The sequence below is a fragment of the Podarcis bocagei genome (genome assembly GCF_964188305.1).
Source record: "Podarcis bocagei genome assembly, chromosome: 17".
In the NCBI taxonomy this organism is placed as follows: Eukaryota; Metazoa; Chordata; class Lepidosauria; order Squamata; family Lacertidae; genus Podarcis; species Podarcis bocagei.
The window spans coordinates 30,192,253-30,207,741 of NC_138143.1; the positions used below are offsets into that span (position 1 = coordinate 30,192,253).

Here is a 15,489-nt window from a genome sequence, read left to right on the forward strand (position 1 = left end):
TTTGATTATTCCAACACCTGTAATCTGACAGTCTCCTTAGTAGGTAGCTTCCATAATTGTCAAAAATAATTTGATTAACAAGCCTATTAGTTAAGGGTGAACGGGCATTGTCTCTGTTCCTGAAGCTGGTCTGACTAACAGAGACATCCTGGCAATAGATGTGTTGGCAGCTTATTATTAGAAAGCTGTAACCAAGAGGAAAAAAACTTTATTTAAAAATAGAGGAAGCAACCCTCTCTCACTCTTAAGATTTTGAGAACATATGCACAACTTCTCTAACAATGCTTCACACATTTTGGTTCTAGGTGTACATTTCTAAGACATTTCAAAGGAACACTTAAAAAAAAAGTGTGAATTTTACAAAACGTGTACCATATTGGTACACTCATCAATGAACTGTGACCAGCTTCTCCTTTTTGAATGCACACTCAATGGAAAATGCATTGCTGCCCAATGGGTGAAACCACTTTTAGCATTAGCAAATGACAAGGGTTTGAAACTACCCAAAGTCCACATGAATTACTCTTTCTATCTCACAAATGTTCACAAACATAAAACCAACTACGCAAATTTACAATAAGGAACAGGATAAATCATCATCTTTGCCAATGTTAGGAAAAAAGCTTACTTGGTTTACCTCCCTGGTTTTAGTTCAGGGCTTAACTATGCTCTCAAGTTGTTCATTCACCACCTGATGAGTTCATTGCTAGACATCATTTCTTTGTGTAGGAAACTGAGCGGAGAATCAGGAAGTCCCTAGTCAAATATCACAGCCGCTGCCAACTCGCTAAATGGCTTTAGGGAAGCCACTCTCTTGCTCAGCTGTCCTCCCACATGCCATATAGGGAAAAATAGAACTACCCTGTACTACAGGGGTGGGAACCTGTGACTGTCCATATGTTGTTGGATGCCGACTCCTATGAGCTCCAGAGATGATGGGAGTTGTAGTCCAATATCTGGAGAACCACAGATACCCTCCAACCACTGTGAAGTTACAACAAGATCATGCACATGAAGCATTGTTAACTCTCAAATAAAACACTATACCATTATTAAGTTTTGTACCAGAGGGATCTTTTGACACTGAATTTGGATACTTAAACATTCATAGAGAACAAATGAGAGTTTTATGCATCCATTGGATTTTCCAGAAGGCTCCGCCTGGAAGCAAACTATCAGTGGCTTCTAAAACACAATTTTATATGATTTAGAAGGGTAGAATATGAGCTAATGCATGATTAGGGGGTCTATCTCTTACAGGAAGACCAGAATTCATATATTATTATGGTCAAGCAAAGATCAACAGGATTTCTCAAGATACAAACTGCAGCCCATTCTGCCTTAGATACACTATCTGGTTAATTCTGCAGAAATAAGTAACATGACTCCAGATTTCCTAGTGTTACTGGAACAGATAGCACCCCATTGCAGGCAAATAGTCTCAAACAGCATTGAATTATTCTAACAACTTATAGTGTGCAGAATTCCCATAACGCTCTCCTTAGAGGTGCCATTGTTCCTACAGAATATCCCTGAGGGCCAGTATGGATGCAACACAGACTCTTGCTTAATATCTGCTAAAGACATGGGCCCAGACCACAGGGTTTCATACTCCCTCTTCCACCCTTTACTATGATTAGAGTTCACTGTTGGAACAAGAGTTATCTGGATGAGTACCAAACACATTTCCACTGAACCAGGACTTGTTAATCTGTTTCAAGGGTTGGTTTCACTCCCTAATTAACGTGAGAAAGGATATGCAGGAATTTGGACGAGAGTGGGGAGAGGATGGAAGGAGCTATTCCGTGGTCCATTCCATAACCATGGTTAAGGAAGGTCCTCATTACATCTGTACTGACTCCAAATGCGCTTATGTGAAAGTGAAGAAATCTGTTTGTCTCCTCAAACACCAGTCACTACGCTCGTGGTAACAGCCAAAAACAGACAATACTTTAGGCTTGTTTCTGCAACAAGAAAATCCGCTATGTGCCCCTTAGCTGGGGCACATACACTTCCACTTTTTGTTCTAAAGTACAGTGGACGCTCGGGTTGCAAACGTGATCCGTGCAGGAGGCATGTTCACAACCTGCAGCATGGGTCGCGATTTGGCGCTCCTGTGCATGCGCAAAGCACAATTTAGCACTTCTGCACATGCGCCAAAACCCGGAAGTAACCCGTTCCGGTACTTCTGGGTTTGGTGCAGTGCACAACCCAAAAACGCGCAACCTGAAGCGTCTGTAACCCGAGGTATGACTGTAGTGAAGTACTAACAACATGGAACCCTAAAACACTCAATGAGAAGGGCAGGCAAATCAGATGATTTTACATGCCAATTATAAGGGTTGGAGTGTGAATTAGCACGGCTCTCCAACAGCTTGTTAGCATCCATTTGGATAGTGATTTGCTCATTTGGAAACTGGTTTTTTGTTTTTTTCTAAATCAGAACTATGTCTTTGATCAAGCTGCTTTTTTTTTCCCAGTAAAGAGAAGAATTTGATTCCTCCCTCTAGGGTTGTTGTGGTTGTTTTTTAATGGAAGCGCCTCTTACCATTAGAGTCTTCCACTTCTTCAGCGGTAGTGTGGTTCATGGAGGCATGTTGAGCATGCGAGGTTACAAGGCTGACAATGCGTGGTCTTGGTAGTGTCAGTGCCTTCCCATGCACTTTCAGGGAGTGCTCTTTCAGCTGGCTGATTGTCATGGTGGAAAATGAGCAGCAGGAGCATTTGTAGGCATGTTCACCTGGGTGAGCGAAATAACAGGCAAGTCATCAGCTCACAAGACGAGAGGTGGGGTGGGGAATAGGAAGGGAGGAGAGGGATAGGTGGAAGGGGGCAATCTCTTTCTCCTCCTATTCAACTCAGCAGTGAGAATCCCATGGGTTCCTCCTCTGGGTAGTCCTAAAAAGAGAGTAAAATCATTTTAACTGTCCTATTTCTATTGGTCTCGGGGCCAATAGGGCCATCACAGAGGATGCTTTTGTCTCCCTGGTTGTAGCTCCTAACTGTGCATGGCAACTGGACCAGCTGATTCTATTTGCCACAGGTAGAAGATGCCAACCCAAAGCTACTCTGAGGTATAGCTTTTGCCTGCGGCAAACAAGTCAACCTTCCAAGATTCAAGAAAGGAGACAGCAGGGGTGGAAGCTGAAACCACAAACACATTGTCCATGTGACATGGCTCTTAGTGGGTCATGCGGCCAATGATGTGACCATTGCCCAATCCTGATTTGGGTCACGAGGCCATGGATGAGGAATCATAGACACCCCATTGAATACCAGGGCTAGGCGTAAAGGCGGGTGGGTGTTGCTCATTAATGCTTTCTTTGGAAGTTAACTTGGAAATGGAGAAAAGCCCATTTATGTTTTCTTGCACACAAGGACAGCAGCATATATATAAAACAAATCAGAAATTTGAAAGGTTATGGCATTAGAGGATGAGGCTGATGCAGGCTGCAAACAGCTCCTCAGAAATCCCTTGCTTTACTGTTCTCTGTAAATAATGCCATTGTATTTGGTATCACCCCTTTACCATCCGTCTTCCTAACCGTTCTCGAAGAATGAGCTCTTTTCCCTCCCAACGTGAAACCATCTGCCAGACTGATCATCCTTGAGCTATGCAAGCCTAACACAATGAAGCAGGGCCTGGGAATGAGATGCAGCATAACCAGTGCTTGGGCCAGAGCAGGTTAACAATAAAGGACAGAACCTGAGAATGCCATTGTACAGTCAAGATTACAAAGCCAGATGGAAACTGTGCTACAGGAGCCAAAGCAAAGAAGAAAAGCCATGCAGTTAGGAACTGTGGTCCAAGCCGTAAAGAAGTTGCAAAGCAGCTTTTGGAGTGCGTGTGGAAGCAGCCATGACCTGAGAAGCAAAAGTGGCCAAGACTTGGGTTGTGATGTGGCACACACAGAGGAGATAGCATCCCACGTAGTGAAAATAATCTCACTTTGGAAACAGAAAGTCCTCTATCACATACTAAAACTGGAACTGTGAAAAACCTAAACTGTATACCTTGCGCCGACATGAAAAGGGATTGACCAGCATTTGTAACATTTTCTGGAGGATTGGTGAATAAACGGGAAATTGTATTATTTCCTTTCTTCAGCCAGGATTGTATCCAGTGAGAGACGGCACCCAGTTTCCATGATTCCTTGTTATTCACCTTTTCTGCTTCTCCCCATGTTCCCCTCTCCACTGTGGAGACAAGTGAATGACCTAAACAGGAGATTTCTTCGGCCCTCTGGGTCCAATCCGAACGAAAGGGTGGGTCCCATAGGGCAGGGAGATCCTACATTCAAATAAATGGATCTCAATCCTTCACTTCTCCATGAGAGGGGCATGAGAAGGTCAACGTGAGGCTGTGCACAGAGGGTGAGCCCTGCTTCTGGTCCTTCCTTGGACAGAAGGACCATGGACCCGATGATGTACATGGGCCACTGGCCACAACAAAGGAAGTGTGTTATCGAGTGTTATAAGCCAAATTAATACCTTTTAAAAACTGATTTAAGGGGACTGTATTTATCAAAATACAGTGGTGCCCCGCAAGACGAATGCCTCGCAAGACGGAAAACTCGCTAGACGAAAGAGTTTTCCGTTTTGGAGGTGCTTCGCAAAACGAATTTCCTATGGGCATGCTTCGCAAGACGAAAATGTCTTGCGAGTTCCTGCTGGTTTTTTTCCTTTCACCCCCCCCCCTTTTCTAAGCCGCTAAGCCGCTTATCAGCTGATCCGATCAGCAGATAAGCCACTAAAAGCCGCTAATAGCGCTAATCCGTCAATGGGCTTGCTTCGCAAGACGAAAAAACCGCTAGACGAAGAGAATCACAGAACGGATTCTTTTCGTCTTGCGAGGCACCACTGTAATGTGATGATGATAATGGGACAGCACAGATCGCTTGATACGGGAAAGATCAAGTCCACAGCAGTATATTTAGCGTGGTTCATAGCACCCTCTGGGTTTGTGCACAAAAGAGAGGTTCCAAAAAGAGATGCATTATTTGCTTATGAAGGAGAAAGCCGAACGAGACTCTTAAAGCAAGCATCAAACCAATTAACTTGGGGCGATGAAATTGCTCTAAAATATTTAAATAAGCATAACAAACACCACCGCTTCCTTTCCAGAAAACAAATGAGTTGGTCAGTGCGGGAATTCAAAAAAAAAGAAAAAAAAGGATTGCAAGCAGCTGAGGCAGGATTGGGAAGATGCCATTTGGAATCAACAGAGAAAGCAGCAAAGAGGAAAGATCCAGCCCCACAAGGGTAGGCATATGATTCCTGTTTTCCAATAGCAATGCATACCCCAAAATACATTTAATTGGGTCACAGGAGGCCTCAAGTCCTGCTGCCTTTCCTCTCATTTGTGTCACCCACAGGCAAATGGCACCTACACACATAAAGTAGGGCCCACAAATCTTCCCTATTCACCACCCACCATACTTATTCCTGTTTCTGTTGGTGAAACATCCCACTTAGTTGGGCCTATGCATGTTACAGTCAAGCCCATTACAAAGGCAAACTGGGTCGCAGGGTGAATACAGGCAAACTGGGCAGTGGGTGAGTAAAATAAACCCCACTGGCCCCACTGGTTGTTGCACAAATGCCTTTTCATGCTCACATAAACTGGGTTTATGTTACTTCATCTACGGACTGCTGCCGTTAGCTGCCCGTGCCAAAGCCACTACGCTCAGAATTTTGTAAGATTCTCTCTACCATTTAAAGCAGCAACAACCTTGTCCAAACTTAACAAATCAGAAAAAAACAGTGAAGTATAATAGTCAATCGTTATTCTGCAGATTGGCGGAAATGACTGGGGAGAAAGCGGCAACACACTTTAAGTTATGAAACTGACGACGACAACAACAACAAAAACAACAACAACAAAGAAAAGAAAAAAAGTAATGACAGCAGGTCAAATGAAGAAGCCAAAAAGTGCAGCTATACATTTCAACCCAAGAGATTTTAATCCAACTGATCCAAGTTGTTTGCATCAGAACAGAAATGGGAATGCTATTGTCAACAGCAAAACTTTTGTGGTTTCCCCTCAAAGATTTCAAATGACAATGCAGTATCTGGACATTTCCCAGTTCAGCCAAATGAAACTAACCCTGAGCTACATTATGTGCATGCATGAGCTGAAATGAATAGTCCCTCTGGATCAGAAGAAGGGGCCATCCAGCCTAGCATTCCGTTGGCCAACCAATATCCCATGAAGCTTTAGATGCAAGATGTGAAAGCATCTTGTCCTGAGCATCTGCTAATTCAGAGACAGAAAGACTTGGCATATCAGGGATGGGGAACCTGTAGCTCTCCAGATATAGTGGGGCTGCAGTTCCTATCAACTCCAGTCACCAATACCAGGGATTATGGGAGAAGTAGTCCAACAATACCTGGAAGACCACTGATTCCCTATTCCTGCTGTATATGAAAGGTCCATGTAGGCATACTGCCATTGATGTATTCCTGCATTATTTTGTTTAACCTCCGGCTAGTGGCTTTTGTTAAAGGATTAATAAATCCATCCTGCACTGAGTAAAAATAGTACTTCTTGTTGATCTTGAACCTGCAGAAAGTTCTGTACATATGAGACAGAAGGGGGGGGGTGTCACGCTTTATCCTTCCTCTCCATGCCTTTCATAACTTTATATTTAGTTGGAACAAAAAAAATGCTGCCAACTGGTTTACAGTTGTGATTCGTTTCATGAATAGTTTGAAGAAAGAAACAGTTAAGGCAGAAGGACACTGCTATGCAAACTTCTGTACTAACTACCAAACTACAACTTCAGAAGGACCAAGTGATACTGTGAAATCACACTACCCCAATGCTTTGAAATGCATGCCTTCAAGAATGATTGTTACATGATTTAATAAAGCTAGTGGACTGTGTATGAGTGTTTACAGACCATAGGAGCCCCATCCATTATTTTTAAATGTTATTGTTGGACTAACGTAATTTAAATAATTGACTTGTGGGGAGTGAAGGACAAGATGTGACACATTCAGTAAAGAAAATTCAGCATGTCCTGTTCTCTAACAATTTGGAAGAGTTATGGTCATTGGGAAGAGCCCAAGAAGACATAGCCTCCCAGGAAGCCATCCCCACTCCCCCTAAAATCTGGGCCCCCCTCCCGACAAAACCAAGAACGCTCCAGGAATACTTGACAGAATTGCTACATATGGGAGATGTACACAACATAAATGCCAATAAATAGCCAATAAGCTGAACCACAAGAACTGGACTTGGCACAGATACAGTTACGAATGATAACATGCTTGAACAACACGTTGGCATCAATATATAAAACAACAACAACAACCAACCCACACTTTAAATGATAAATGGAACTGCATGAAGCTTCTCACCTTTATCTTTGAAATGGGCGCTGCTACAGAACTCAACCAAAATACGGCTGTCGTTTAGCTAAGAAGTTATGCCTCTTCAGCACAAAACTGATCAGAGCTCTTGGGTTTTGAAATGAATACCAAAGTTCCCATGAACTAATGAATCAGGTACCAAACTGAACTACCTTCAGGCTACAATGTTGCTAATGAAGACCATGGCCAAAAATTACTACCCATTAATTTCCCACCAAACACACCCATCCATGAAGCTCTCGTGGCCTAAGATATGCTGCCGTAGGAAGTTTAGGTTCCAGGGAACACGAAACCTGCCTCTCTAGTTCTGATTCTTAGCAGAGCTGAGCCAAACCAGGACAGCCGAGTTACATAAATACTTTTGAACCCATCAAAAAGTTCTCCTTCCTTTGTAGAGGTGGGGGAGAAGATGCTCAAAGAGGCACTTGTAGGGGGAGAAGGGGTGCATCCCAGTTGCCCTGGCCAACCAAGGTGACACTCCTTGTTTGGAAGCACTGCAGCAATGAAGACACTGCAATGCAACAAAACAGGGAGAAGCAGCCAAAGTGTGCACCAGGAATGCATATCAGGATGAGCTAGAGTCTCTTGGAACACACATTTGGATGTGCATGAAAACACGCATTCAAGCACACATTCCACTGTTCTCCGTGACATGTGTGTCTGAATGTACATTCCGGGGTTCATCCTAATGTGAGCTCCACTGTGACTTCATTTGCTCTCACTGAAGTAGACATAACATCGTTACATTCACCCTGGGATCCCTGATTGGCTAGAAGCACATCGTGGAAGAAGCCCTTTGTGGTTCTTTGAAATAAATAAAATAGTGCAAAGCAGCGAGGTATTTTTGCAGGGGCATGGAGAATGGCTGCGCACGGGTTGAAATAGAGCATGGGGGAAAATGAAAGATAATCCCCTTTCAGGATGATTTCCCTACTCTTTGAAAGCATGCATTTCATCTAAAAATGTTTGAAGGTGAAAATTTGACACAGCTCTCCCTTGCCACAGTGCTCAATGCATTTGCCTCACAAACATCTTCCAGAAAGCCTTACCCTTAAGACTTGAAAAGGAATCTCAAGAGTATTCCTTCTACTTCTTTCTCTGCTTCCCGCCCCAAAGACAGATTAATTTATGGGCTTGATTTCCAACCCGGCTTGCTGTTCTGACCTGCCAATTTGGGATCACCTCTTCACCTAATGTGATTGGCCCAATTCCAAGTTCAGTTCCGCTCAACGTAATGTTGCCTTAACTTCAACACTGCACCTACACCTTTCTCCTGATTGGGTTGAACGCACACTCCAAGGCAATAAAATGATTTTAAAAAAAATGACAAGCTGGCTGATTAACAGCAGCAGTAGCTGCAAGGGTGGGGGGAAGGAGAGATGCTTTAGAGACCTTCTTCACCATGAAATGGAGGAATAAGACTTACCAGCATGAGCTTTGAGTAGGTGAGTTTTCAGCCGGCTGTTATAGGAGGACTTGAAAGGGCAGAGTTTGCAGCGGAATGGTTTATGATGTCCATGGTGGGCTTGCATATGGCGATCCAAACTTTGTCAAGGGAGAAGCGGCAATGAGAAGCAAAAGGAAAGAAGGGGAAATTGTGAATCATTTTTTTCAGCTGAAAACTGGATGGCACTTGAATGTAAGACTTCTTTGACTTAACACTGGCAGAAAGAAGCGTGGCGGAGAAATCTGCGTAAGATACAAGCCAACAAAAGCCAAACTGGGCTGTATCTGGTTCATGTCTTGCACCCAATGATTATGGCAAGTAGGCGCAACAATTGATAAAGCCAAGGATATAAAATCATAAGGGGGGGGGGGGAGCTTGCTTTGAAGATGACTTAGCAGGCTAATGTCAGGACTAATAAAGGAGCAAAACCAAAATATAGCTACCAGATCCTCTTAGCTTGCTCTAAAAACTCAGAAACAACCTGGGTTTTTTTTCCCTAACGTTCAGTTGAAATTCACCCTCCTGTAAACAAACTCATTCTATCTATAAATACTTCTTTCCAAGCCTGCAACTCAAATAATATTAAAACAAATGTCAGTTTCAAACGTTCACTTGTGCTGCAAACCGAAAAGTTGAACATGTATCTGGGAAAACAAATAGGTAGAATTTTGAAATGTCGAAAAACAGCAACTTTCCCTATCCTTTTAGATCCAGTCCAAATGTGCCTGCAGTGTGTTCATATGAGGAAAAGAGGAAGTTGAGTCTCCATAGCTAATCTCTATGCAAATACACAGTAACTTCAAGAGCTTTTCCCTTTTTATCTGACTGGCCATTGTTCATTCATTTTAATATTTATCAGTTGAAATGAGAATATTCAGCAGGTGGTTGAGAAGTTCCCGCTTTCTGCCACGAGAAAAAGGTCTGTGCCTATTTGTGCAAGGGAGCACATTTTCTTAGCAGAGACACAGTCACAATGCTTACCACTAAAGAGCACATTTCCTAATGCAAGCAAATAAAGATATCCATGGTGAAATTATTGCTATCAGAGCAGAACCAGCCTGCAAAAAATTGATAAATCTGCCTTTGCTGGACTAGATTACAATAAATTCAGTTGAACGTCTTGCTTCCAACAGCAGCAAGTCAGACACGTTTCCTGCATGGCCACCCAGCCTTTCTGGCCCAATCCTTCCCCAGGCAACCCACATGACAGATTCCCCTCTCCCTCCCCAGCCCTGCTATTTTGCCTAATAGGCTAGACTGGTTGGTCATTTCCCAGCAAACCACATCTTTCCTTTCCTCATCCCTCCCTCCCTCCCATTTGTTCACACTGTAAGGCCTGCCCCCAGGCAACCCAAGAAAAATCAGCTGCAGAGGGTTGGGGCCACTGCCCCTGATTTCACCGCGTTCCCTGCCCCATCAGAGTGCCACCCCCCAGGCCAAGATAAGCCAGATCCTACTAGGGTGCGAGAAAGGGATTCCCATCTGTCAATCGGAAATAAAGAAACGACACGCAGGCCAATTGCAAAACCTTTACTGAGCAGCTTTTAGGATGGTTGATCCCGGCAAGGAAAGACACATAGAGGGGGTGGGGTTGCCAACCAGTTGCCCCAGCAGGGCTCCTGTGCCTTGAGCAGTAGCTTGGTGGGCAGCAGGCACCAGTTTCAGGTGAGGGACACCTTCACCTGTTCCTTAACAGTTTGCGATGGAGCTACAGGTGTTTCCGTTCCTCCATGGGGGAACAGGTGGAAGCATCCTGGACCCTGCTCCTGGTCACGTCCCCTTCTGCACAGAACGCTGTGTGGGATAAATCCTGCGCTTGCGGGAAGCAGCCTGTAGAAAAGCAGGAGACACAAGAGAATTCAGAGCAGTAGTCACACACTTACACAAATCTACTGGATGCATGGCAGATGTTTGTAAAGAAGTGACAGGGAAGGAGGAGCAGTGCCACAACCTGCCTGTTGAGCCAGCGCTTCTTCCAAAGCCTCATCCCTTCACTGAAAGGGAGGTTGCAGAGACTTTATTACCCCCTTGGGGTTTGCAGTGAAACACGGCTGTTTCACTCTATGCACTGAAGGAAAAAGTGCTGATGTATGTTTGGACGGCAGTAGCAAGGCTCGGAACGGGGTGCCCGGCCAAAAAAATAATACCTGCATGTGGGGATGAGGGCCTCTCGTGCATATGTGAGACACTTCTCACCACTGCACCATTGAAGCAGTGGCAAATAGGTTGGGGGAATCATGGGAGACAGCAGGTATGTGTCCCTCACCCTTCCCTTGCTTACCTGGGTTGAGTGCTCTGTCCTGCCGTTCTCATTGTGTTGAGTGAGTCTTCTTGATGTGTCTGGAGTCCCAAGGTGAGGTACCTGCTAAAGAGTTCTAGGCACAGAAGCATTAGCAGTGTCAAGTCCCCATGTGTATTCTGAACAGTTTTGTGTGAAGTGTCCTTTCTTTATAATTTCCCATTGCCAGAACCTTGTGAGCTCTAAGGGCGCATGTTGAGTGCTAGAGAGTTATAGCCTCATGCCATGCATCTCATCATCTGAGTTTTGGTCTACCTGAGTGGGGTTTTACATACTGGGTGTTGGTGTGCTGTAATTGGGTGCTGAGTCCCGCAATACACTATGCTCTGTTGCGGTGACCTAGAAAGGACAGTTTTCCAGAGATGGAAAGAAGATAAAAGTCCCTACCAGAGAAGAATGGCTAATGATGGACTATGTAGAAATGGCTAAAATGACCGGAAGAATTAGAAAGCAGGAAGACCAAAATTTTAATAAAGAATGGGCAAAAATTAAAACAGTAAAAATTGTAAACAGTTAAAATCGTTAGTAGGACTGGAATATCACTTGTAACTTAATGGTGAATTTTGGATATAATGGAGATTTGGATCATCATAAAAGATGCAGGAGAAAATGATTAATAAGGAATAAAGCCCTAAACGGCCTTGGTCCAGTATTCCTGAAGGAGTGTCTCCATCCCCATCGTTCTGTCTGGACACTGAGGTCCAGCGCCGAGGGCCTTCTGGTGGTTCCCTCACTACGAGAAGCCAAGTTACAGGGAGCCAGGCAGAGGGCCTTCTCGGTAGTGACACCCGCCCTGTGGAACGCCTTCCCACCAGATGTCAAAGAGAAGAACTACCAGACTTTTAGAAGACATCTGAAGGCAGCCCTCTTTAGGGAAGCTTTTAATGTTTAATAGACCACTGTATTTTAGTACTCTGTTGGAGGCCACCCAGAGTAGTGGGGAAGCCCAGCCAGATGGGCAGGGTATAAATAATAAATTCTATTCTATTCTATTCTATTCTATTCTATTCTATTCTATTCTATTCTATTCCATTCCATTCCATTCCATTCCATTCTATTCTAATGAGACCCACAAAGGGGAGGATGGAAGTCCAGGAGATGCCTTAGAATCTTGTTTTTATAATTTATGTTCAATATACGATTGTGAAATTTGAATCTGAAAAACCAAATAAATAAAACTTTTTCTAAAAAAGAAGGGGCAGTTGTCAATGCATTTTCCCCACCTCCTGTCCCATTGAAATTTTGTGCACCGTGTCTGGGAATGGTGTTGCATTGCCAACAGGACTGTGGCCATGAACTGAAGCAGTATAGATGTGGACTAACCATGTGCTTCTTCCCTGTGCTCCCCACATCCCACCCGTGACTCCCATCTCCCAGTTCAGCCATTCCTTTGGCGTATCTTCACACTGGTGAAATGGCTCTGCCAGTGGAGTCTGCACCAGCTTATCCAAGGTGTTTTGCCAGCATAGCAGGGCTCCCACAGAATCCTATCGCTCCCCAGTTGCTATATCTTCAGTACAGGATTGCACCCTGCCCTATTCATTTGATATCGTGTAGATTATACTGGAATGTTTTAGTCTTGTAGCCTCTTAAATTCCTACTGCAAAAGTAACATGCAAGTTTCTCTTGGTGTGTGTGTTGCTGTTTTTATTCCAGGAATTGTCTGTTATTTGGTAAACCAATTTGAAACTTGGAAGAAATGATTTTCTCATCCCAGAATCGATACAGACAGCAAGGATTACATCATAAGCTCTGCATTTCACATTTCTTGTTATTTAACAAGACGAGGGTGGGGGGAGCTGAAATTGATCAGAATTCAGAGTCCTAATTTGTAGTATCTCATCAACTGCTTGAAAACGATATAAAGAAAATATATAGCTTACAAAAACATAAAAGGGTTAATGTACAGCTTGGGAAAGTGTATTAATTTAATCACTATAGGGTAACGGCTTCAATTTATTGCATCAAAATATTAAAGATTCAGTAAGTTCGCCATACTAAGAAGGTGAACTGTGAGTGATGTTCTGAGAGTACTGTGAATGTAATTTCCAACATAGGAAGATGCTTTCTACATGCCAGTGTGAAGGCCACCCTAAAAAAATTTTTTACAAGACTTTTAAAGAAAAATAATTTTAGAAATCCTTGTGTTCTGAAGGTTGGAAGGAGGGGAAAATGTTAAGGTTCAGTGTCTTAAAACACATTTGTGTTTGTGTTTGTGTTTGTGTGTGTGTGTGTGTGAGAGAGAGAGAGAGAGAGAGGGGGGGGGGGAGGGAGGGAGGGAGGGGACTAATACAATTTTATCCCTGTCCATCTGTAAATGCAGCCCCCTAGTGGTTCCATGTTTCTGTTCAGAAGAGAGATTCCTATCTTTCCACCCAGGAGAGAAGCCAGGATGGACTTGACAGAATTGTGAGGAAGTGTGAAGAGGTTCAGAGGAGAAAATCCATTAATAAATAAGCAGTGCAGAGAAGGACTGTGGAAAGAGAGAGAGGTAAAACCCAGCCCTCCAGCATTTCACATATTAAAACAGGGCCGCTTGTATTCTTTTAAATTACCCACATTCTTGTATCAAAAGCCATTGACAGAGCACATACATGCAAATAATGTAAACTGAACATAGCAATCTACTTTTATTTTAAAGAATGGCTCTGGTTTTCTCTGCTTTTGTTATCATTTGCAACTCACACACATTTACCAGCGTTTAGTATTTGGGTCAGCGTTCGCAATGAATGAGTGGGAAGAAGGCAGTTCACTGGCACTTGGGGTCATTTAAATACTTTTTAATAAATAAATATAACTGCTAAATCTATTCATCAGCCTGCTGTCCATACCATTAGACTCAACAATTCAGCGCTTGTCTCCCCCCCCCCCCCCAGGGGATATTGAAGGAAACGTACTACCAGAACCTCTCTTTTTTGTTGTAAAAAAGTGTGGCACTTAATGTAACAACTTCATAATGAGTACCGGCACCTATTTTTCTAGAAAAAAAATAGCACTGCTCACATTATCTAGCATCTTGCATCTAGTTTATATGAGGAGCACAAACTGGAAAGGTAGATACAGTGGTACCTCGGGATGCGAACGGGATCCGTCCCGGAGCCCCATTTGCATCTAGAAGCAAACGTAACTAGCGACGGCACGTCTGTGCGCGTTGCTTTTCGCCGCTTCTGCGCATGCGGTCATTTTGAGCGTCTGTGCATGCATGAGCAGCGAAACCCGGAAGTCACGCGCTCCGTGACTTCCGGGCTGCCGCGGAGTGCAACTCAAACGTGCTCAACATGAAGCATATTCAACCCGAGGTATGACTGTATCTCTCAAAGGTGTTCTATATCTCAAATATGTAAATGTTGTACTTCCTAATTTTAAATAATACATTGTCAATTAAAAATATTAACTCCTTCCATTTCTCTACAAATGTATTCAAAAGTGAATTTATGCTAAATATTAAGTGACGACGCAACAAGTGTGCCTGATGATACTTTAGCAAACTTTCCTCTTCTGTCAGCAATATGGGTAAGACTCTGCTTAATATTTCCACCACAACCCCTTGGACACACGAGACCTCAGGCTTAATTTTAGACATATATTACAGATACCAAATGCTAGAAAAGCCTATATTTTCCTAATTCCACCCCTCAAAGGCAAGGGGCTGGGGTGGAGGGGGGAGTTTCCCATACTTTTAGACTGTATTTTTATTCAAATAAAATTATTTCCATATGCAGCGTTCTGTGACAAAAGTCCTAGGCTGGTTCAGAGCCACTGATTGAATACAGCAGGGGTGGAGAATCTTTGGGGGCCGGTTCCCACTGGGGAATGTGGTTAAGGGCTGCATACCAGTGGTGGGCTGGCACGCGGGTGGCACTGTGGGTTAAACCACAGAGCCTAGGACTTGCCAATCAGAAGGTCGGCGGTTAGAATCCCCGCAACGGAGTGAGCTCCTGTTTCTCAGTCCCTGCTCCTGCCAACCTAGCAGTTCGAAAGCATGTCAAAGTGCAAGTAGATAAATAGGTACCGCTCCGGCGGGAAGGTAAATGGCGTTTCTGCGCACTGCTCTGGTTCGCCAGAAGCGGCTTAGTCATGCTGGCCACATGACCTGGAAGCTGTACGCCGGCTCCCTCGGCCAATAAAGCGAGATGAGTGCCGCAGCCCCAGAGTCATCTGCGACTGGAGCTAATGGTCAGGGGTCCCTTTACCTTTACCAGTGGTGGGCAAAGCCAATGGCAAAGTGTGCAAGGACGCCCCCTTTGTCTTCTCTTCATCCATATTCATTCTCTCTCTCTCTCTCTCTCTCTCACACACACACACACACAGCCCTCCCCCCCCCCCGCCAACAAACAGTATCTCTCTGGAATTTCCATCCTCTGCTCTC

At 44.0% G+C, this 15,489-nt stretch overlaps 1 protein-coding gene across 6 annotated transcripts in view; it reads right to left on the reverse strand.

Annotated features, from left to right (window-relative positions):
• The window catches only part of ZNF462 (zinc finger protein 462), a 143,769-nt gene that overhangs the window by 46,337 nt on the left and 81,943 nt on the right, over positions 1-15,489 (reverse strand). For 5 of the 6 annotated variants that reach the window (XM_081175993.1, XM_081175991.1, XM_081175990.1 and 2 more), the window contains 2 exons: positions 8,801-8,919; positions 2,549-2,740 (listed from right to left, as the gene is read on the reverse strand). In XM_081175993.1, the coding sequence (XP_081032119.1) occupies positions 2,549-2,740; positions 8,801-8,919 (311 nt within the window). The remainder of the gene's footprint in view (positions 1-2,548; positions 2,741-8,800; positions 8,920-15,489) is intronic. The other variant, XM_081175995.1, reaches the window with a different exon arrangement.